Genomic DNA, 22692 nt, shown 5'->3' on the forward strand with positions numbered 1-22692 from the left:
TGACAAAATGGAAAAGTACTTAATGAAACCTGTATGTTAAGTGAAAACAACAGATTATTGTACTGTCAAAAAACCTTAGCAGAAACACTTGAAGAAAAGAACAAATTTGATTAAAAAATAATTAAACTCAGAATAATTCAAATCAATATTCAAACTGGTACATCTTCCCTTCTTATAATAAAAAAAATTATGGAAATAGACTACATTAAAGTATAAAACTTTAACAAACACAAAAACTTTGTTAATTCTTAATTTAAAATAAAAATGTCTGAATAAAGCATTGCTAGATAACAAAATCAGCTTTTCTTCAAATGTTATTGCTCACGGAGATTACTCTAAATGAAGGTTGTGTCATTTTCCTACTGACAGAGGACTATAGCCTAATTAATGATGATTAGTTCCAAGTACCACAGTCGAAGTTAGAAACAAAAAGGAAAAGTTCAAGAACTATGGAATGTATAAAAATGTTATAAGCAGTCTAATAAAGTATCAGTTCTTTGTTGTGAAGAAAAGCAAGTATACAATTCTGATACATAAAATTTATGTTATAAAACCTAAAAATGTATGATCCAAGTAGATAATATAGTAAACAAAGACAAACATTAAAAAAACACAAGGAAAAGTTAAATTATTAACCATTTACTTTTGATCTTCTTCAAAGCAGTGCATGTGTAACATTCATTTGATGTAAACCTTTTGAATTAACTATATTACAACTGTTTCAAGTTTGATAAATATCTTTGTAATATAAGCACTCTTTTTCTTTTGATTTCAAACTAATTTACAATTTTTTGTAAAATTTCCTGTCAGTTCTTTCACACTCTAAATTATACTAAGCACTGCTGCTTAATTCCATTAATGAAACAGACAACCTCAATGAATGTGCAACTATTAAAGACAGCTTAATACTCACTTTTCGAGAGAACTTTGGAAGTCATGAAAGTTTTTTAGAATTGTTCTATCTGCTATATGAAGAGACCCACAAATAACAGACAGCATAGTGTCAGGTTTTTCAGACTGGAAAGAGAAAGAAATATTAATTCTGTCACAAATTTTGTACATAATCACATGGTGTATTTCAGTAATAAAAACTAATTGGCTATACTCATAGTCACCTAAACAAAACAAACTTATTAAAGTTTATTGGATGTAATGTTTTTAGAGGCTAACAACAACAATACCAACAACAAAAAAGAAATTTAATAGTGTTTTGGGGAATCTGATAAATGTAAATACAAACCTTTTCAATGAAATGATACAATTTTCAGTCATTTTATTATCATGAACTGATTAAAAAAGCAAACCTATTTCTCATACCTGAACTCTTTCAGCAATGCGTTGATCCAGCCACCCTGTATCAATTCGGTTCAGCTGGTAGTCTTCTGTTTCTATCAGGGTGATTAAATATTCCACTGTGGTACGAAAGTCTCCTCTGATGGACAGTTCTTTCAGTGCTAGTACAAGGTTTCTGAAACAATATTTATCTTTTTAACTAAAGATTAAAGCAAATGAAGCTTAAAGACAGAATAAATGGAATACAAAAAAACTTTATTACTAGTTTAAAACAATAACAAATGTAGAATATTTCAACAATATTTTGTCACTATAAAGTACTTTTCATTGTTCACAATTATACAAACATACTATCAGCTTTATAACAACTGTACTCTTATTCTGTTTGCTCCAATTATGTTATTAACTGCTATATAACTTTATTATATAATTTTCAAATGGTGAGAAGACATTTTTATGGATATTCAGACTGTTAGAGCTGTCATAAGACAGCCTGTACAAGGTTGTGAAAGGTTAGCATGTAATGTAATATGTAATAAGCACAACCCTCACTTATGTGAAAATACCAATCAATTGCTCATGAACTTAATACAGACTTACCCATGACAAATGAAGTAATTATTGTTGAAATATATCCATATTCTAGCTTAATGTTGAGAAGTGTTTCTTGCCATTTCTCACACAAAATTAACAGTAGCATCACAAAGAACATGTTGGTGATGGTTCAATTACAATGTGAGGAAAAATTCTTCTAGATGAATTTATCACTCATATATGAAATAAAACAGCATAAAAACCATCATATGACCTTTTGCAAGTACAATAAGATAATACTGCATCGATGCTAATAAAACGTATACTTATTAACAAGTCCCTCCATGTACCAAATGTGATACTTTCAGACAAATTGATTCAGTTGAATCACTTTAAATTTGGAGGTATTGTTATTGCAATAATACATAAAACCCAATGAAGTTTATACTATAATAGCTACCATAATGCTGATATGAAGAGCTGTTTCATGAGTTATACCTGGTTCTTACTTTAACCTGTGACCTTATGACTTAATAATAATAATATGAAACACTGTAAAAGAGATGGGTTTAAAAGCAGTTTATCAGAAAGTATGCCTACCATCACTATTTTGACAGCTACCTCTTCCTTCAAAGTTCCCTGACCATAGTACAATGTATAGCATGTTTTAAGTACAAACAATACAAATTCTTAAAGTTTATACAAAACTTTTGGTGGGGTAAATGAATACTGTAATGATATAGTAAGTTATAAATAAATTGCAAAAAAATTAGAATTTTTGTTATTTATCAAAGAATCCACAATCACATGTTTTTAAGTTCATAACCCAAAGGATAGGGACATCAGCTTGTAAGCTATGTATCTTAAAGCAAAACATTATCACTTTAAATTCTCAGTAACACAAATTGGTTAATTTACAAAAGAAATTGAAATATTACTTTGTAGAAATAAACACTTTAGTTTATATTGAGGCATCTAAAGATAAACATGTTCATAAGTATGACATTAAACATACTCCCTTGCTTGCTCTCTATCTTCACCCCAAGAGAAGCAGTGGCCAAACTGAGAGTCGGCATACTCATGAAGACCTCCAGAAGCTCCCACACTAAAATAACCCCAGACGTTCTTGTTGCTGCGAAAGTTGAGTTCCTGAACTGTGCCAGCACTTGGTTTGAAACCTTCATCAGGATTTTCACAAGTAATTCTAGCAGCTATCACATGGCCCAGAGGTTGAGGTTTATGTTGTGGGTTTTCAAAGTTTATCACAGAGTCACCAACTGGAGACTCTCCATAAAGAAGCCTGATGTCTTTAATTCTGTGAAGAGGAATACCCATAGCAATCTGGACATAAAGTACAAGAATGAATCCATTAAGACTTAAAAGTTTTCATGAACATACTACAAATGCTTGACATTATGCACATACATATACAGTTACGAAAGAAAGTGTTCGTACCCCAGCGTCATGAGTAGGTTTTTCTTCATAACATAAAAAGTATCATGATTAGGATAATGAAAGTATAGTATATTATAAATATTATACTAACACACATCTACATACATTTTTATGTAAATTGAATGAGAAATAAACTGTTTATAAACAAATAACCAAACATAGGAGGGCAGAAAGTGTTCGTGCGTCTACTTTAATGGTCAGTTGTGTAACAATAATTCGGTTTTTTAAATCACTGGACAGTTGTTTCCTGTTCACCATGATGACCAAGCAGATAATGACAGAGATGGCGCTAAATTGCCAGAAGTACATTTTTTGCAGGCTAAATTCCAATAATTATGAACCCAGTGTCTAGTTCTGGAATGGTATAATGTAGTTTATTCACCAAAGTAAACAAAATTGTTACGGGAATATCAGTTTTTTCACAAGTTCTGAACTGTGCGAACACTTTCTGCTCCTCCAATTTTTGGTTATTTGTTTATAAACAGTTTATTTGTCATTTAAATTACATAAAAATTTATGTAGATGTGTGTTAGTATAATATTTATAATATATTATACTTCTATTAGCCTCATCATGATACTTTTTAAGTTATGAGCAAAAAACCATTCGAGGTTTAGAGGTACAAACACTTTCTGTCATAACTGTATTATCAATTATTGCTAATGATGCATACAAATCTCAATCTCAAGTTATTAACTTATCTTTTTAACAGTTTATTTAAACACAAATTTCAATTATCAGTACTTGTTATACACATACACATATTATATATGTATTATTTGTGCTAAAATATCACACAAATGTTTATTAATTATCGATTTTAATAAATAATTCATCCATATTTAACCATTTACTTCTGAATACAACAAATGTATATAGTGTTTCACACCACAAATTCCCCTACAGCTAGAGCATACATAATAATAGTGCTAAAATATACAAATTTTAAAAAAATTCTAACAAAATAATCATCTTTTAATTCTGTTATATAGATAAAACTACAAATATTTACCCTAGCTTACTATTAAACACCTACTAAATTCTAAAGTATCACTTTAAGTACAGATTCTACACTATCCACTGAGATTTAATCACTCTGCAAGCATGTGAAAAAAAAAAGTTTTCAAAAGTTCACTCCATGCTGCAATTTTTAAATTTCATACAATTATTTAAATTAATCTTAGGTTCCAATGAAATAAAAATGTCTACATTACTTTTAATTTGCATCTATTATTTAATATCAGTGACAAAAATTAGCAAGGCAAGGGAACACTAATACATTAATTATTTACACAAGCAAAAGAAAAATAATGACAAGATAAAAAAATACTCTTTCAGGGGCGGTAAAAGAAAACACAGATTTCATTTTTAACAATAATTGTACTTCATGAATTCTGCTCTACTTAAAGTAAAATAAACAATCATTCTCAGATTAAATTAATGTTATTGAAATAATATTTCTTTTGTTATTTTTTATTTTATGTACAAGGAAACAGTTCTGATATATAGGCATATACTAGCAATAATGGATTAAACAGAGGTACTTCAAAGAATGTTAACATGAATACTGGAATTCAAAAAGAAAATGTAATGAAATTTCACACAACTTTATTGATAAAAAGAATATTAAACTATTAAAAACCTGAAGCTGAGCTGAAGGAAGGTTAACATCAGCCACCATTTCTGTGCAAGGATGTTCCACCTAGAAATGGTATTGAAGAAACTATCAATACAACAGCTTTGAATGAACAGACAAATTATATGTTACAGCACAATAAACATACTGACACACTTTTAAACACATGACTTCTATATAAAGAAAGAATATGCAAGTCAGAATATGTCACAGCAAAATTCTAACAAATCTTTAATCACAAGATTACCTTATACAGAATGAATATGAGTTGCATGTTACAACACTAAAAACATATAAATTATCACATGATTAGTAGATAACAGTACCACAAATATATTAATACACCCTCAGTCACAAGATTACCTTATACAGAATGAATATACAACTTATATGTTATAAAACCAGAAACATATTAATAAACCTTTCACCAAAATATTACCACACTGAATGAACAGATGAATTACATGTTACAGCAACAAAATCATATTAACATGCCCTCAGCCACATGAGTATCACAAGGAATTAATAGTTGAGTAACATATTAGAGCACCAGAAACATATTACACCCTTGACATGATCAGAACAGAATTTAATTTGTATTATACAAGAAATATATATTTTAACATTACATTACCTTAAAAGTTAATCTTCACTTAATTATGTTTTAAAAAAATGACTACACTTTATTTAGTTGTTCGTAATGATAATACTTTGGAAAAGGGGACAGGAAAATAGTGCACTTAATTTCATTTTTAGTAATAACTATAAATTCTACAAATGTTAAAGTTGAAATAATCCTAGTTTTCATTCTTACACTCTACAATGAAGCCATTAAAAGCTAGTAACAATACACAGTGACTTTTACTTCAGAAGCGACTAACCTGGAGCCTAGGATTGAGTTCCAGAAAGTAAAAATTTCCATCTTCATCATACAAGTACTCTACAGTACCTGTGCTGACATAACCTACCATCTTAGCCAATCTTACTGCAGCCTACAAAATTAAAAACACCAGCGTGTGGTATTTTAAATGGGGAATGAATTAATATATTTCTTAAACATCCAACAATTATAAAAATCCAAAAAACAACTTTTATCAGTAAATTAAAACTATAAAGGAAAATGATATGTCTGAAAAGGAAAAACAATATTACAGCTAAAATTACTGTTGTGATATATCATGAATAGATATAACACATAGTTACACAGTTTCTGCAACAAGAAATTTATGGGGCAAGTATATGGAGGAAAACAAACAGGAATTTGGGACTGGTGAAATAAAAGACAATAAATGGTGCTGAAGTTGAAATCAAAATTAAACACTTTATTAAATAAAGAAATATCTCTTGCTGAACAGTTGAGATCCTGCTAACAATACAGTGAAAAGACAACTGGTAACATCAGTAAAGAATTTTTTTTCTATCTCTTATGAGGCAAGCAATCTCCAGATAAGGGGTCAGAGGCTGGTAAAAAAAAAAAAAAATCTAGGACTCACCTTGAATTTAGGTAAGAAAGTGGAGAAAAAAAAGCTGATAATTTCATAGTTGAACTATAGCATCGTAACATAAAAGGCTAATACATCTGTATTACGATGTAAGCAAATGGCAGAAGCTGTATTTTAACTCCTTCAAAACCAGAAACAAAGCTGTTTGAAAATACTATAATTCTACTTCTTTGTTTGTTTTCGAATTTCAGTCAGAACTACACAAGGGATATCTGCACTGGTCATCCTTAATTTAACAGTGTAAGACTACAGGGAATGCAGTTAGTAATAACCACCTACTGCCAAACTCTTAAGTTACTCTTTTACCAACAAATAATGGGATTGACCGTCACTTTATAATGCACCACAGCTAAAAGGGCAAGCATGTTTGGTGTGACAGGGATTCAAACTCACAACCCTGAGATTACGAATCAAGCGCCTTAACCATTTGGCTATTCCAGGCCTATAATTCTACTTAGAATTCATCTTCTTTCTTTTGACAAATCATAAAAATGTACCATGAGAATTATCGAGGTAACTCTGCTTCCTGTGAAAATTGTAGAGCAGTCCCACAACAAACAGTTAAGTGATCTGACCCTACTAAAGAAAGTAACAACAACACAAATGTTCTTTGATGGTTCACGCTGATATTGTACTACGAATAGAGAACTACAGTTCAAGTAAAATTAATAACATTTCATGTATAATTTGAGTACATTAGGCAGTAAATCTTATTTATGAAATCCACTGAAAAAAATACAACAATATTTTATAATGTAAGATAATTTCATGAACACATTCCCCAAGTTTTACAAACAGCTGTAATAAGTGCAACTTTCAGTGTTCTCAGTTAACTTCCTTTCACTAACATTTTGTTTCTAAATCACTTTCTCACCTTCTCCATTTGTTCAAAAACATCAGGTTTTGCAATCACACAAGGAGCCTCTTCGATGATTTTCTGATGGCGTCGCTGAATAGAACAGTCTCTACCAAAAACAGATATTGCATTCCCATACTGGTCAGCTAGCAACTGTACTTCTAAATGGCGAGCACACATTGCTAGTTTCATAATAAATATTGGAGATCCGGGCACTTCTGCTTGTACCTATGTAACGACAACTTGCTACAGAATAAAGCATCTATAAACAAACAAGTTTTATTGTGTAATCTCTGTATCTTCTTTTATACATTCATACTCTAGTTTCTGTAACAATAAATAAAAAATTTCAGTAACCTATAAATTATTTATTTGTGGAATCACTAATAACTAAAAAAAAACAACACATTTTACACAAGTTGAAACATTTTGGCAATCTATGAATAATCATAGTGAAAAAAAATGACATAACTAAATTTAACTTGTTTTTTAATTCCACTAACTATATTATGAACTATATTAATTGTTATTTCAATAAACTGAAATAGCTACACAAAAAGGATTTTGTCTCCAATAATATGCAAGGGAAAATAAAATCTGCAAGTTCAGAATAAAATTAATTCTTGTTAAATGCAGTAAAATCATTGTTGAAAGTTGAAAACTTCATATACACTAATTTTCATAAATGTTAAGCAAAATATTAATACACTGCTGGCCAAAATCTTAAGGTCAATGAACATAAAGAAAAAAATATGCATTTTGCATTGTTAGACTTAACCACTTATTTGAATAGAGCTTCAAAAGATGAAAATAAGAAAAGAGAAAATTAAAAAAACAAAACTTTTTAACATTTAACAGTGAAAACATGAACACTATGAAATTAGCCTAAATACTAGCTGGTCAAAAGTTTAAACTATACTGAAACGAAGCATTAATCAGTAATCATGTGACAAAATTTAGTCATTTGTGTTCAAGCATTAGCATTGTCAATATCTCCTGTGTTACATTGGGTAAAAACATGGCAAATGCTAAAAAGTTGACAGAGTTACATTGGGTAAAAACATGGCAAATGCTAAAAAGTTGACAGAGTTTGAACATGGCAGAATTGTCGAGCTACAAAAGCCAGTTCTCTCTCAATGTGCCATCGCTGGTGAGACTGAACATAGTAAAACCGCTGTTGCAAATTTCTTAAAGGACCCTGAGGAATGCGGAACAAGAATTTCAAGTGATCGGCCCAAGAAAATTTTTCCCGCGTCGAGCAAGACACCAGCCAATCGTTGAACCAGATTAAGGCCCTTACGGATGCAGAATACAGCTCAAGAACAATAAGACGGCATCTACGAGAGAAAGACTTTAAAAACCGTAAACATCTTCAAAGGCCACACCTCCTTCCACACCACGAAACAGCTCGGTTAAACTTTGCTGAGAAGCACCAAACATGGGCTGTAGAAAAGTGGATGAAGGTTTTGTTCTCTGATGAGAAAAAATTTAACCTGGATGGTCCAGATGGTTTCCAATGTTATTGGCACAATAAGGATAACCCACCGGAGACATTTTCTACACAACACAGTGAAGGAGGTTCCATCATGATCTGGGGGTGCTTTCTCCTTCCATGGAACAATGGAGCTTCAGGTTATACAGGAGCATCAAACAGCAGCTGGCTACATTGACATGTTAGAGAGAGCATCCTTATTGACTGAAGGCTCTCGCTTGTGCAGAAATGACTGGATCTTTCAGCAAGACAAAACAGCAATCCACAATGCCTGCAGGACAAAGGACTTTTTCATGGTGAATAAAACCATTCTTTTGGACCATCCATTATACACCTATTTATTTGTTTATTATTTTTAACAAAAATAAATAAAGATCTTTCAATCATGGCTGGTTAACAATACAGAAGTTACAGTGTGTTAGCACATATGCACTCATGTTGCCTTATACAGTAATATAAAACTGACTTTTACAAAGTGATCTGTATCTGCTGTGTTTTAGTAGACTAGCATTTTGTAAGATACAATCACATTTCATTTATAATACATTATTACTATTTACAAATACATTCTAAATTTATTTTTCTTAAAACATTAAATAAAGAACTAAAGCAAACAATTATCTCTTCTAGTTATGACCTTTGTCCTCAGTTGCTGCTTGTCATATACTGCCTACACTTTTTTAAAATTTCACACATAAGGATATGACACAAAATAATTCTTTTAGATTTTATATGTATAGTGAAATTACCAAAATACCTTAAGTTACTACACTGATACACAGAATTGCACTATAATTTGTCAATCTTCATAACTAAGGTGTATTTCAATCTCAAAATATAAGAAATTTTGAGCAGACTAAAGAATCAACCTATTTCCTTGAAATTATGTTTTGAAAAAACAAGATGATATCATAACACTTGAAAATGGCTTAGAAAAATACTGGAGGAATATTCTGAGCTTTTTCATTGGTTATTCATATGTCATATATAGAAGTAAGTGTACAAAAGATTGCATTTACAAAAATGAGAAAAAGATGAGTGGGGCAGCCACTGTGTTTGATTTAGTATATTTATGATAACAAATACAACTGACAGGAGGTTTTTAGTTTATGTTCTAACTTGTCAATATTGGTAATTTGAGTTACTAATTTCTACAAAACTGAAGACTTAGCATTTTGACATCACAAACGTAATTTGAACCAATGATACATTCCACAATTCAACATACCATGCAACATAAAAACTGATGTTTGAGTATTTTAATAGTTACTTTAAATTAAGTAATTGAATAACGTATAATACTAAAATTTCAATTACAGTTTGATACTAAACTTAATGACATAAATTCATAAAATAGTACTTCAATAAAATTTTGAATACAAATTAACAAACATGATGGCACGGCCTTTGATCCATGACTGTCTGTTAAGGCTCTCCATGCAAACCTGTTGTGCTTGTAAACCTCCCATCTTAACAATAATCATACTATCACTTTACCATTTCACCTCTGAGAACTATATTCATACAAAATATAATTTAAAAAAGTGGCTTACACATAATATAAATAAAATTTTGTGTCAAAATATACAAAATGTCATGGTAATGTGTAGTTTCCATAGGGTGAATTAACTTCAGAAAGTAATGTTTTAAACAGTAGCCTACACATATTTTTAAAAAAATATCAACTTTAATAAATTACTAAAAGTTTATATATTGTACAATACTTTCCCTAACATTGTACACAAACTCAGAATGCCTTGTCCAGTTACCTGGCGAAACAAATTTGGAAAGTCATCTGTGTTTTCTGCTTTTCTTATACCCTTTCCTCCTCCTCCTTCTGATGCCTTGATCATAACAGGGAAACCAATGTTTTGTGCTGCCTAAAAAGTCAAAATTCTTCATTAAAATGCATATAAACAGATTTAACAAAAATATAAAATGTTATCATACACAAAAATAGTAGTTTTGAAACATTCTATTCTTGTGCATACTGTATTTTATGTTCTGGAATGTATATTTCAGAACAACACAAATTCTTTCTGGAGATTTAAACACAACAGAAAAAATAAGGCTAATGAAGACTGGCAGCAAAACTATGTAAAACAGCTAATGGGTTACCCACGTCATTTAATTCCTTTGATAGACAATTAACAGCTCCTTATAGAAACTAAAATCATGAAACATAAAATAACAAAAAAAAATGTGAAAGGCTAGGTTTGATGTAAGGTTAAGTTTGAAGTTAAGCACAAAGTTAAATAATTAGCTATCTGTGCTCTGCCCACCAAGGGTACCAAAACCCAGTTTCCACTACTGTACATCTGCAGACTACTGCTTTGCCACCGGGATTCAATGCAAAACTTTAAAAGTTGAAACTGTGAAGTAATTTGTAAAACTCAAAACAAATGTCATACTGAAATAAGATAAACAAAAAAAGTTCTAATTCATTTTATCACATACTTTTCTTCTTTTCTTTCACTGCACATGAATAATTTCACTAATTACAAAATAAATTATTTTACAATTTATTATAATAATAAAAACAATCATTACTGCTAAAGCTTCATCAACATCCTCTAAACAGCCTTTTTTATATAGTTCAGGATGAATTTTTACTCTCTTGTGGTTTTTCAAGAAGGATTCATTCCATTCTGCTCTCAATCCTATAAAATATAATATCATAATAATCAAATACACAAAAAAACATAAAACAAGAATACTTAATGCACTTGTAATCATACAAGGCAAGTTCAGAATTAAAAATAATTTAATTTGCTGTAATTTAAGATTTTGTACTACATATAAATAAACAATATAAACAAACAATTTCCTGGATAGCAATTTGTGTGACATAAAATGAAAAATAGATATAGTATTTTGTTTTAAAGCATATCTGATTTGAATTTAAATTAACAGACATATTGGTCTATAAAAATACTTACTCTTTCTTAATGAAACCTAACTCAATATAACAGCATTTTGTTACCATTTCAGAAACACAACAGAAAGTGAGAAATTTTGTGTCATAAAAAATTGCAATGAAAATTCAGTATATTTAGACAGAATTGTATTATGTCTATTATTACAAATTAACATTTTGGGTTTTAAGTCATTATGTGGAAAAGCTTAGCTCTTAACAACTGTGAGGCACTTCAAGAGAGTAAATCACCTGAACCATTCCAGGGTAAAGTAGGAATTCCTGCTGTCTGTGCAACAATTGAAGAAGCTATCTTGTCTCCAAGTGCCCACATGGCTTTTTCAGGTGGTCCTTCAAAGAAAGAAACATGACTTGATTATATAACTTTAAATAGTACTTCAATAAAAAGGATTATTGGTTCCAAATACACTAGCAAGTTAAATATAGTTGAAGAGTGAAAAGGGAACATGGTTTACAGAATATTACAATGTACGCTTTTCCACATATACCACCATTACATTTTTACCTTGGAATATTTGGAGAACCAACACCCATCAAGACAACATTTATACACTTCCTTAACTGATTTTAAGTTTTCCTTATACCTTTTCTAAAGGTCTAACATGTACAAAATCTATAATGAAGAAATAAACCAGCTTTGTCCATGTTACAAATGTTAAAACAGTTAAATTTAATTAATTTTTCTTTTATATAGAATCTTACATAGGTAACTAAGAAATTAATGACATTTTAAATCATCAAAACTTATCAACAGGAATCTTCGCTTCTGTTAATGTTATAGTGTTTATTATTATTAAAATTATTTGCAACAACTCACAAAATCTCCAAAGTTTAAATACTGTTACATGATATAACTTAAACAGTTTGAGTCAAACCTCTCGAGGATAACTGTATTAAAACGTTATTGACATTACTACATGTAATAAATTCAATGTACCTAATACAGCCTATGGTCCAATGCTCAAATGGTAACAAATGCAATCTAGTTAGTATAACTATCATCAGTGGATCTCTGTACATCATGATCTTACACCAATATTTTATAGTGTGAACAGCAACAAAAACTTTGATGTTCCAATGTTAAAATAGTGAATCCTTTGTCAACAGAAAATCGACCAAAGGTGTTTTGTAATTAATGGGAAGCACACTCTGTAAGGAACTGCACATCTGAAGCAAGTATACTCTCTGCCCTCAAAGAGGTGTTGTGAGAAAGGCAGCATCTGGGTCAGGACTGTCAACAGAAAAGACCTTGGAAAACAAAATAACAACACATAACCAACACAAGGCCCCATCCTTGGTATTATGAGGCAAGGTACTGCCAAAAATAACAAAACTAGTATTGTGGCCAAGGCAAGCAGACCATCAATAAGACACACATCAAATCCCCAACTGTAAATAAATATATACTTCAAGCATCCAGAATTAAAATGAGAAAATAAGCAAACAGGAACCTTCAGACAAACGTCTAAATCAAATGTAGGTGACAGGAAGTACAACAAATCAGAATTATGAGACTGTGTCTAAGCCTCAACCACAAGAACAGAGAACTATCCTGATCCCAGCAGTACAAGAAAGTAAAGAACAAGTTCAATTTAAACACAACAACAGGGAAAAGAAACTTGGCACCCAATATTAAAAAGAAGATTTGGAACTCCCACTCAACTAATAATAAAGTATCTTATGTCTCACAACTAGTATTAAGAAGCAAACAATGCTTGTTCAACAAGACTGCTCTATAACCAGAAACACTTGAAAATACAAGAAGACTTTGATCAAACAGCCAGATAAAGTGGGAATGGCAAGGAACAGAAAAACTGGAGGGACAGAATTCATGTAAAAGAGACCAACAACAAAAAGCAGACCAATATTGCTAGTAAAACTGACACAGTAGAAGGTCTGAATAAGAAGGTAAGGATAGAAACAACATGCAGTGTCAGACACTGAGGATTCAGGGGCCATTCTTGAGAAGGACCTTGTATAGACACAATATGTGATCTACAACAAGGTTCAAAGTACTAGAAATATGGTAATCTAAGAGTTTTATCCAATGCATATGGACCTGAAATATGAGGTCCAAGGTCTGAAAAGAAAGGAACATAGATTTGTACCCCCTTGTATAATATTTATGAAAGTACTATGGAGTTGTCTAAATGTACCATAACTACCTGCCCCCATCAAAACATGGAGGAAATGAGACATAACCCAATAAACAATAATGAGTTCTGGCATGAAGCCCACATTCAGCAAGTGACAAAGTCCCAGAAATTTTCTGGGAATCAAGATATGCATTCCAACCCATAAGAGAAACGTGAAAAGTTGAACATCCAGATGAGGAAATGGAAGAGGACATCTATCCATAATATTGTCCTTGTCCAACAAGTAAGCATGGTTAGTTCAAAGTGAAGATGGGGGACAACTAGAAGATCCAAGGGATCCAAGTGGAAGTTTCCATCAATAACAAAATTCTCAAAACAGATAGAACCACTAAAGCTGGCAGAAAGAAGAATAGGAAAGAGCCTTGAGGATAAACTGCTCAGTATCCTGAATACAGAGTGGAGAAGACTGAGTTCAACTGAGGTGGGAATTAAAGAAAACTCCTGTGGCAGATGCTGAACAGAAAGGAGACAGAAGAAGCCAGTGATCTACATATGTAGATGGAGAGCAAAAGCTCTGACAATCTAACATGACACAAAAGGATCCAAAACAAGCCAAGACAGAACTCAGAACTGGAAATCACAACCCTCACGAACAAACTGAGGAAAAAGATAAGAGGAAGAAAAAATGGGAATGTAAAGATTTGCATGCATCATGTCAAACTTGGTCATCAAAAGACCAGAACAGAAAACCCAACAAAAGACCAGTAATGCCTTCATGGATTCAGAAATTGATAGAAATGACAGAGGTCAATGAAAGGTCTCCAATCCTGGGTTTCTTGGAGACAACAAAAGATTGGAAAACACAGGCTCAGAGGTGTATTTGTAAAAAGTTACTCTGCTTTAAAGAGACAATAACCAGAGACCAGATCCCATGCAGGAGGGAATGGGAAAAGAGACAAAAAAAGAAAATAAACTCAGAATTCAAGAAAGTGAACCTCTAACAAAAATCTACAAAACTTGACAACTGGAAGGGAATACCTCCCAAATGGTGGTAAAACATTGAAGCATGACTCCCATAGGACCTGATCCCTCTGTGTGGTCACTGATTCTGCTGATGATGTTCATGATGAGAATGAGAAAAATGGTGATAACGGCAAGAATATCAAGCTGTAGGAATAAGGCATAGAAGGAGGAGAAAGGGAAACACCAATATAATCAAGAGACACCAAGGTGGAATTTTGTGATAACTGATTAGCAAGGGATGACAGGAAATTATACAACATGGCCACATCAATATGGAACTCCAAAGATCAAAATGACTCCCAAATACAGTGTCAAGAAAAAATACATCCACTTGTATGTCCCTGAGGGTAGGTGGGGTACACTCAAGCAAACATATTCCAACAACAAAGTAACCATGTAAGTGGGGAAAGAGGGAATAAAGTTAGTCTGGCCAAAGTTGATCAAAGAAAGGATCTGAGGTTCCTGAAAATTTGTCAAAAGAACAACGAAAAGCCTATGATAAAAAGTGCATAGGGGAGAAGAAATGGTAAATATTAGTAAGAGTGAGAAGAATCTTCAAAAACTGTGCCTGTGAACATCAGACAAAAGTCTCGGAATTCAAACCCCAGAGGAGTAAAAGGGGATTTAACATTTGTGAATACAAATAAGGATTTGAAGAACAAGGAAATATCAAAGTGTGTTTTTCTGAAACTACTTTAGATTCAGGGCATATTAATCCCTGAACATAAATGAGAGAAAAATTACTCAGCTTCAACCTCTATATTCAGTGAAATAGAAAATATCAAACAGTTTTTACTTAGTAAACCTAAATAACTGGAGGAATGGAATTTGAAGGGAGGAATTCTTCAAAAACTGCCTGAAATGGAAACATGCTGTTTAAACCATCCAGCTGATAAACGTGCCAACATGTCTGGGGAAGAATAAATTCCCAATGAACCAAAATTTGCACCACCTAAAGAGGCAGTGTCAATCCTGAGGCCTAGGTAACCAGATTACGTGACTTTACAAAAACATTAGAAACTGTAATGGTAGAGATAGTAAATTATAATTTCATAATTCACAAAAATAGTAGAAAATGACAGATCTAAGCACTCGGAAATGGAATAATTACCCAAACAAAATTAGTCTGGTTGTAGCAAAATACAAACAGAAATACATAACATATTAAAAACTGAAAGTAAGAAAACACATTCAACTTACAGCATGCCAATACAGAAATTGATGTACATGTAGAATAATACAGAGGAAGTCAGCTACTCTAGGAGAAAGCACTTCCTATTGACAAAGGGTTATTGCATGTTCCAGGTATGCTAAATTAGCAGCTTAAACTTAACAATACAAAAAAATAAAGGCTAATGCATCGCATCAAGAGAGTAAAAGTTTCTTTTTAATGCATTAGAGGACAGTAGAAGGTTGAGAATAGCTGTTACATGAGAAGGGATATGTAATGTATTTGAATTAATTTGTTTCAAACAATATAATTTTGAAAAAACTTAGAATCTGAACTGCTTTAAGCAGTCCATACACCAAACACGTGTCAGAAAAATTCACTTGTAAAAAACTAAATGTAATAAGAGTTCCTAATTTATTGTAAGAAAAGTTTAAACAGTTAAAAATAAATAATGTTCATATACATAAAAATCAACATATTATCATTACTACAACAGGTTTGAAAAGAATGAGAGAAGTTCAAAATTTAACACATTAACAATTTTCATGTTTGGAAAAATGTCAATACAAAATTAAAATAAACTACTTACCCATGAAAGCAATGTTATTTTTGTGCAAGAGCTCAGGAAGTTTTGGGTTTTCTGATGCATGACCCCATCCTGCCCACACAGCCTAAATAATAAAATATTTATTACTTTACATAAGTAAAAAGTAGCAAACCAAAAACACTACTTACTCATATTCATGTTGTATCATATTAAATAAGAAAGAAGAGATATTTACAACTCTTATGATTCACATTTGTTTTTCATGTACAAATAATAAATTAGTTCATCATATTTATTTCACATGCAAATAAATACCTAACTCGATGCAGAGGCAGGAGACAATGTCAAAAAATTGGGATAATGATAAACCTGATTAATACAATAGTATGATGTACTTTCCTCATCTCCAAAAACTGAATAACACGAGAAAACAGAGCAAATCATTCAAACTTGAGATAGGTGTGTCGACTAAAGTATACGTACATATTTAAAGAACCAAAAATGTTTAATTACAACAAAATATAGAACAACAGATTTAGCTCACAACTCATATCTATGAGACATTTAATACTAAAGAAAAATGTTTGTTTACAAATCCCAGAAACTCTTTCAAAACATTCCATTATATACCACTTAATTTCCTTCTGGACCCAATGAAGCACATTTAACTGGTCAAATACTGGTCAAGATTAGTGAAAAAAAAAAAAATTTACTTGTATGTTCACACATGAAATTACTGTTACAGCCAAGTCTTCCATTATTAGTTAAGTATTAATTTCTTAATTATCAATAGAGAAAACAAAAACATACAATCACAACAGAAACACCTCTCAACTGGCATATATCTTTCACAAAAACTATTTTGGACAATACATTTTTGAGAATACATACTATTGCTTTAACCAAAACCTACAATTTACAAGATGCCAACTGAAAGCCACCCTTCTGGTGACACTTCATAAACTAGGTATTAATTGTATGAACTTCAGTGCAAATAATTTCTTTATGTGTGTACAAAAAATAGGAAACAGCAAGAATAACCTGGAAAATAACCCTAAATTCTACACTTCAAAGAATTAACATTTCACATAACAGTCAACAGTGTACTTGAGAAACGTGTACAGTGATGTGTGTTTTTTTCTTCAGCCTACAACCAGAAACAAATCTTATTCCAAGGAAGATTAAATAGTTGAGAAATGTAAACAGATACAGAAATACCTGAACATTCAGTCTTTTGGCAATATCTAATATCAGCTCCACATTAGCATAATTATTGTTGTTTGTTCCCCCTGGGACATGTACATAGTGGTCAGCTAGTTTGATGTACTCTATATCAGCAAGACAATAAGAAAAGTAATAGAGTAAATAACAATAATTTATTGTATTTAAAAACAAATTAATATATAGACAGTAATTAAGAAACTTAAATCGGTAACCAAATCTAGACTCTATGCAGTTGTTTCTAAAACAAAAGAAAAACATAACAAAGGCATGTATAGAAATCTACAAGGTGTTCGGAAAGTCACTCTGCACTTGTATATTTATTAACAGACAAAACTGCACAGTGACTTTCCGAACACCCTATAGTTGTATAGTAAAACCTCATTAATTCATAACCTCTTAATATGTACAACAGGCTAATTAGTATTAGAATGCACTCTCCAACCTTAACTCTAAAATAATAAATATATATATATATATATGCACACACACTTTTATTTATGCAACTTTTTTGCATATTTAATTTCTCCAATGCCCTTAATTTAAATGGTTTTATTGTGTTATTTAATGCAGTTATCAAATTTATTTCTGTGTATATACATATTTAGCCAGCATAGTAAACTGAATGAGGCTAAGGTTTGTTTGTTTTCTACGCACATACATTTCCTACACACTATTTATTTGATAATTTGTATATTCCATTTGCTCAATGGCACAACAACAAAATTAAAAATGATAATATCTAATTTTCACTTCTGTTTTATGTCACTTCAATGTACTTGTACCAGACTGTGTACATACTTATATAAATGTTCATGTCCTTTCACAACTGTTTGTTAATGATCAGTAAGCAAACCATGAAAAGAATTGTGACAAAGGTTTAACTATCAATGCTGTCAAAAAAAGTGTCAGTAGTGTATGTTTTATGACCAGGGAATTGCTGCTTTTTAAGTAAAGCTTCCTCTACATATTTAGTCTATTAATATTTCTGTGCATTCATTTTATAAGGTAAGTGTTCTTACAAAACCTTGTATATTTCCTATACTCTAAGTCAAAACTCCAAAGATTATTTTAAAATTTTTTACAATCTTTAACTTGTTGACTACTACATCTTAATGAAAAATGTCTGTGGCCGTAGCTCCCAAAAGTACTAGAAATAAAATCACACACTAAAATGATGGAAGGCCAGTGAAAAAGTAAATAATCTCCCCTTAGAAAATACTCAAAGAGAAACCATGAGGTGATGAACCAGAAGAAAGAAAAAAAATCACACCACAGATGGTGAATGCACCACATCTGATCAAGATATACAATTCACTCTTTTATGATTGTGTTGAAAACATAAGTGAATATCAAAATATATATTACCTATTAATGGGACTCTTAATGAGTGGCTAGGGGATGACCTTTCAACTTCAGTTCCACAGTAGGCAGAAAATCACATACCTCTTCACATCAAAACAGGAAATGACAGAGATGACAAGCTTCTACACCAAGATTCATCTCCATTTCCAAATTAACATATAATCCACAAACCAACATCTAGTGAATAATAGGAAGGTGGAAAACCACTATGGGATGACATTTTCAGTCCAAACCCTGGCATCATTGTTTCTCCCAGCCTATAGTAGGAGGAGAATACCTCTAGTGTCTTCTCAATAACAACTTTCACACACTGTATACTGCTCCTGATGTTTATTCCCCAACTGTATGCTGTATCAGCATAAAACTAATACATAAGCACAAGTGTCAACAGTAGTGCAAACAAAGTATTTTGTATAATTGTCACAGAACAAAATCATTATAAATAAAATACAGAATAATAATTCACATATTACAATACCAGATCATACACAAGTGAGAGTATACATGGATAATCCAGTTGCAACCAACACAAGATCCCCCAGGAACCAAAATTCAACAAATGGTAGGAAGAGGGACCAGAAATCAGGGGTCTTCCCCTGTGTTCTGGCTGGTATCTTTTCTCCAATCAATAACTGATCCCACAGGAACTACATCTGAAAGAAACCAAATGTCTGCACAGAAATGATAAGACAGCACAAACCATATTAATTATTTCCATAAAATGTGAGGGTATCTTGGGCAAATCCATCTTGACTGGGAAGCATATTCAGGGTGGATAGATTGTACAAATTTTCATCCTCCCTGTCAGACACCCCAGGAGCAGGCATGACAGGAAATGTTTTGTACAGTAATAAAGGGTACATGAAAACATGCACATATCTTGTTGATTAGGAAACCTTCAGTGCCAGTAACAGCTATAGTAATTGTAACTACCAGAAACTAGAAATGCATAATTACACAAATGAGACAAATAACAGCAAGAAAAGTTTGAAAAAGTGACCTTTCACAATTCAAAAATGCAAAAAAAGTAATGAAGTATTAAAAAATTAAATTTGTGGTATAAAGGAAAATGTTGACAAATTTGTGATAAAAAAAAAGCACACCTGTGAAGTAATACTGCAATCAATGGAGAACTACTGTATAATCATTTACATTTTGATATGCAGAAGTAAAAGGCTAGCAATAAACGTTGAAAATTTGTGCCAATATAGGGCAGTACTAATTGAAAGAAGTAATTATGTGAGAAGAGACAAGATATCATACAGGAAGAATCAATATTTTTAAAAATTGTCCAAAAAATCTTTTTAATTGAGAAATAACAATTTTGTTCAAAATGTAAAAGAAACTATACCATTTGGGATGGGAAAATTAAAATTTCTTCTTTTCTCAAAAATATTTAACAATACCTAAATATAAGCATCTGCATGATAACTATTATTATTACTTCTATCTATTGCAAGTTCATTTGGTTGTATTTGATTTGGATTAAAATTTAAATTACTGTGTGAAAATAGAAATAATAATTTCAGTATATATAAACTGATAATTTAAATAATTAAACTCTGTTGGAAACTCGTTTCTTCACAAACATGGGTAATCAGTATCTGTACTTCTTAGAGACTATTTTTGAAACAAGTAATAAACTTAATTTGTACATTTATACTTTTTCTTGGTATTGATGGCTGAATTGTAAAGATTGTGGCTTTGATTTGTACATCTGTGTGTGTGTCTGTATCAATATTCTACTTTATTCTAGTATATCATATGGAAACACCTCCTCACCAGCATTTGCTTTCAAGTCTTCTGGAGTAACCATGACAACAAAACGAAAAACATGAACGTTTCTGAACACTTCATAGGCCCAACGACGTATTGATCGCATACACTTGACAGCAGCAATTCCATTATTTGCAATCAGGATCTGAATATTTAAGCAAATAAAAAAAAAAGAAACATTCAAAGTATCTTTGGAGCAAAAATCATAAAGTATGCTACCAAATTACCATAAAAGATTTCTCATCCCTAGTGAGCTGGTTATAGTAATCTCTTTTTAATATTTAACTCTGGCTCATTAGAACTACCATCCAGAGACTGGCTAAAAATGGTGAATGGATTGTGGACTTAAGCACCCTTATATACTCTATTTTTTACTTTTTGTTTCCACATACAAAGTTTGTGAATAGATCTTAAATCTGATTGATACTGTATCTTTATTACTGCATGATTCAAATTTCTTCAGCTACCTCTCTTAGTTAGTTATACTTTATTCAAAAATACAGTTTGTAACTGTAATTTTGTCTTCTATGTGCAATAACATTTTATTTTAAACTTGTCTGAGTAATTATGCTAAAATATTATCAAATAAAAAGGGTTAAGTATGCTAAGCAAAAAAGACTTTTGAATATACACATCAGCTCGTCGTGTGAAAACTACAGCTAATACAAAGTCCTGGTAGGACAGCATGTACCAGAATTACATTTTAACATTTCTTGGTATTTCATAAATAGTGAGAAACAATCAAAAATGTTTATCCTTCCTTTGTGGGAAGGATGTGTAATAATTCCTTCCAAAGCTAAATATTAACAAATCCAAATCATAGGAATTCAGATTAGAGACTTACATTTCCCAAGTCAGGAATATACTTCGAACATAACCATCTGTACATATAACTGTGACACTATAAATACTATAATTCAAAATGTACTAAATATAACTTCACAAAACATGGGGAAATTTCAAAAAAATATTACAAGTCTGTTGTACATCAAAATTCTGATTTTATCATAAAATATTTTTTTACAAAAGATTTGTCTGTGAATTTATGCAGTCTTTACATAATCAATCTCAATGAAAGTTGTTTTTCAAGTTAAAAATATAAATACTTGTTTCATCATAAAGTTTTTACATTTTATTTGCATAATTTCTAAACCCTTCTAAATGAATATCAAAAGTTTTTTTACCAGTAAAACTTAATATTATACTTTTTACTTTCTCTACCCTAACACACTGTAATAAAATCACTGATGTACTGTGAAATTAATTTTAAAAATGTGAAATACAATAAAAAACACTTTCTTCATTTTCTTTGTCACAAGAATTTCAAATTATTTTAACTCACAATTTCAGACTTTGTGCAAAGGAAATAGGTTATCCCTTCATGAAAAGCAATAATTATAATGAGAGCTCATTATCTCTTTCTTATAAATCTCCAAGCAAAGCATGTAATATACATGATCTTTACATGTGCAGACATAACTGTCTCAGTCCTCACTTTTTCTCATTAAGTTGATTGGATCAACTAAACATTCATGTAGTTTTAAAATACACATTTCAAAACATTCCCAAAATATTATAATTTATCTGGCTTTTTACTAGACTATAAATATGTGAAGTTTCACTACCTGTTAGCAGTAGGTGAACAGCCTTCATAAAAAAATCAAACAAAAACCTACTGCAACTGTGTATGTATGCCTGCCTAAAAGTAATAACTGTATCAAACATTATAGAGTAGAGACCACTCTTCTCACTGGTTACAAGCATGACCATTGACCATGTCCTGTCAAGGT

At 31.3% G+C, this 22692-nt stretch overlaps 1 protein-coding gene across 1 annotated transcript in view; it reads right to left on the reverse strand.

Annotated features, from left to right (window-relative positions):
* Positions 1-22692, reverse strand: part of LOC143232342 (acetyl-CoA carboxylase-like) — a 124764-nt gene that overhangs the window by 74105 nt on the left and 27967 nt on the right. The window contains exons 5-16 of the mRNA XM_076467646.1: positions 20909-21047; positions 17759-17868; positions 16583-16664; positions 11935-12033; positions 11319-11428; positions 10538-10648; positions 7295-7504; positions 5800-5910; positions 4925-4984; positions 2843-3168; positions 1318-1468; positions 914-1017 (exon numbers count right to left, since the gene is read on the reverse strand). Coding sequence (XP_076323761.1) covers positions 914-1017; positions 1318-1468; positions 2843-3168; positions 4925-4984; positions 5800-5910; positions 7295-7504; positions 10538-10648; positions 11319-11428; positions 11935-12033; positions 16583-16664; positions 17759-17868; positions 20909-21047 — 1613 coding nt within the window. The remainder of the gene's footprint in view (positions 1-913; positions 1018-1317; positions 1469-2842; positions 3169-4924; positions 4985-5799; positions 5911-7294; positions 7505-10537; positions 10649-11318; positions 11429-11934; positions 12034-16582; positions 16665-17758; positions 17869-20908; positions 21048-22692) is intronic.

Source organism: Tachypleus tridentatus, chromosome 11 (assembly GCF_004210375.1).
Source record: "Tachypleus tridentatus isolate NWPU-2018 chromosome 11, ASM421037v1, whole genome shotgun sequence".
Lineage (NCBI taxonomy): Eukaryota > Metazoa > Arthropoda > Merostomata > Xiphosura > Limulidae > Tachypleus > Tachypleus tridentatus.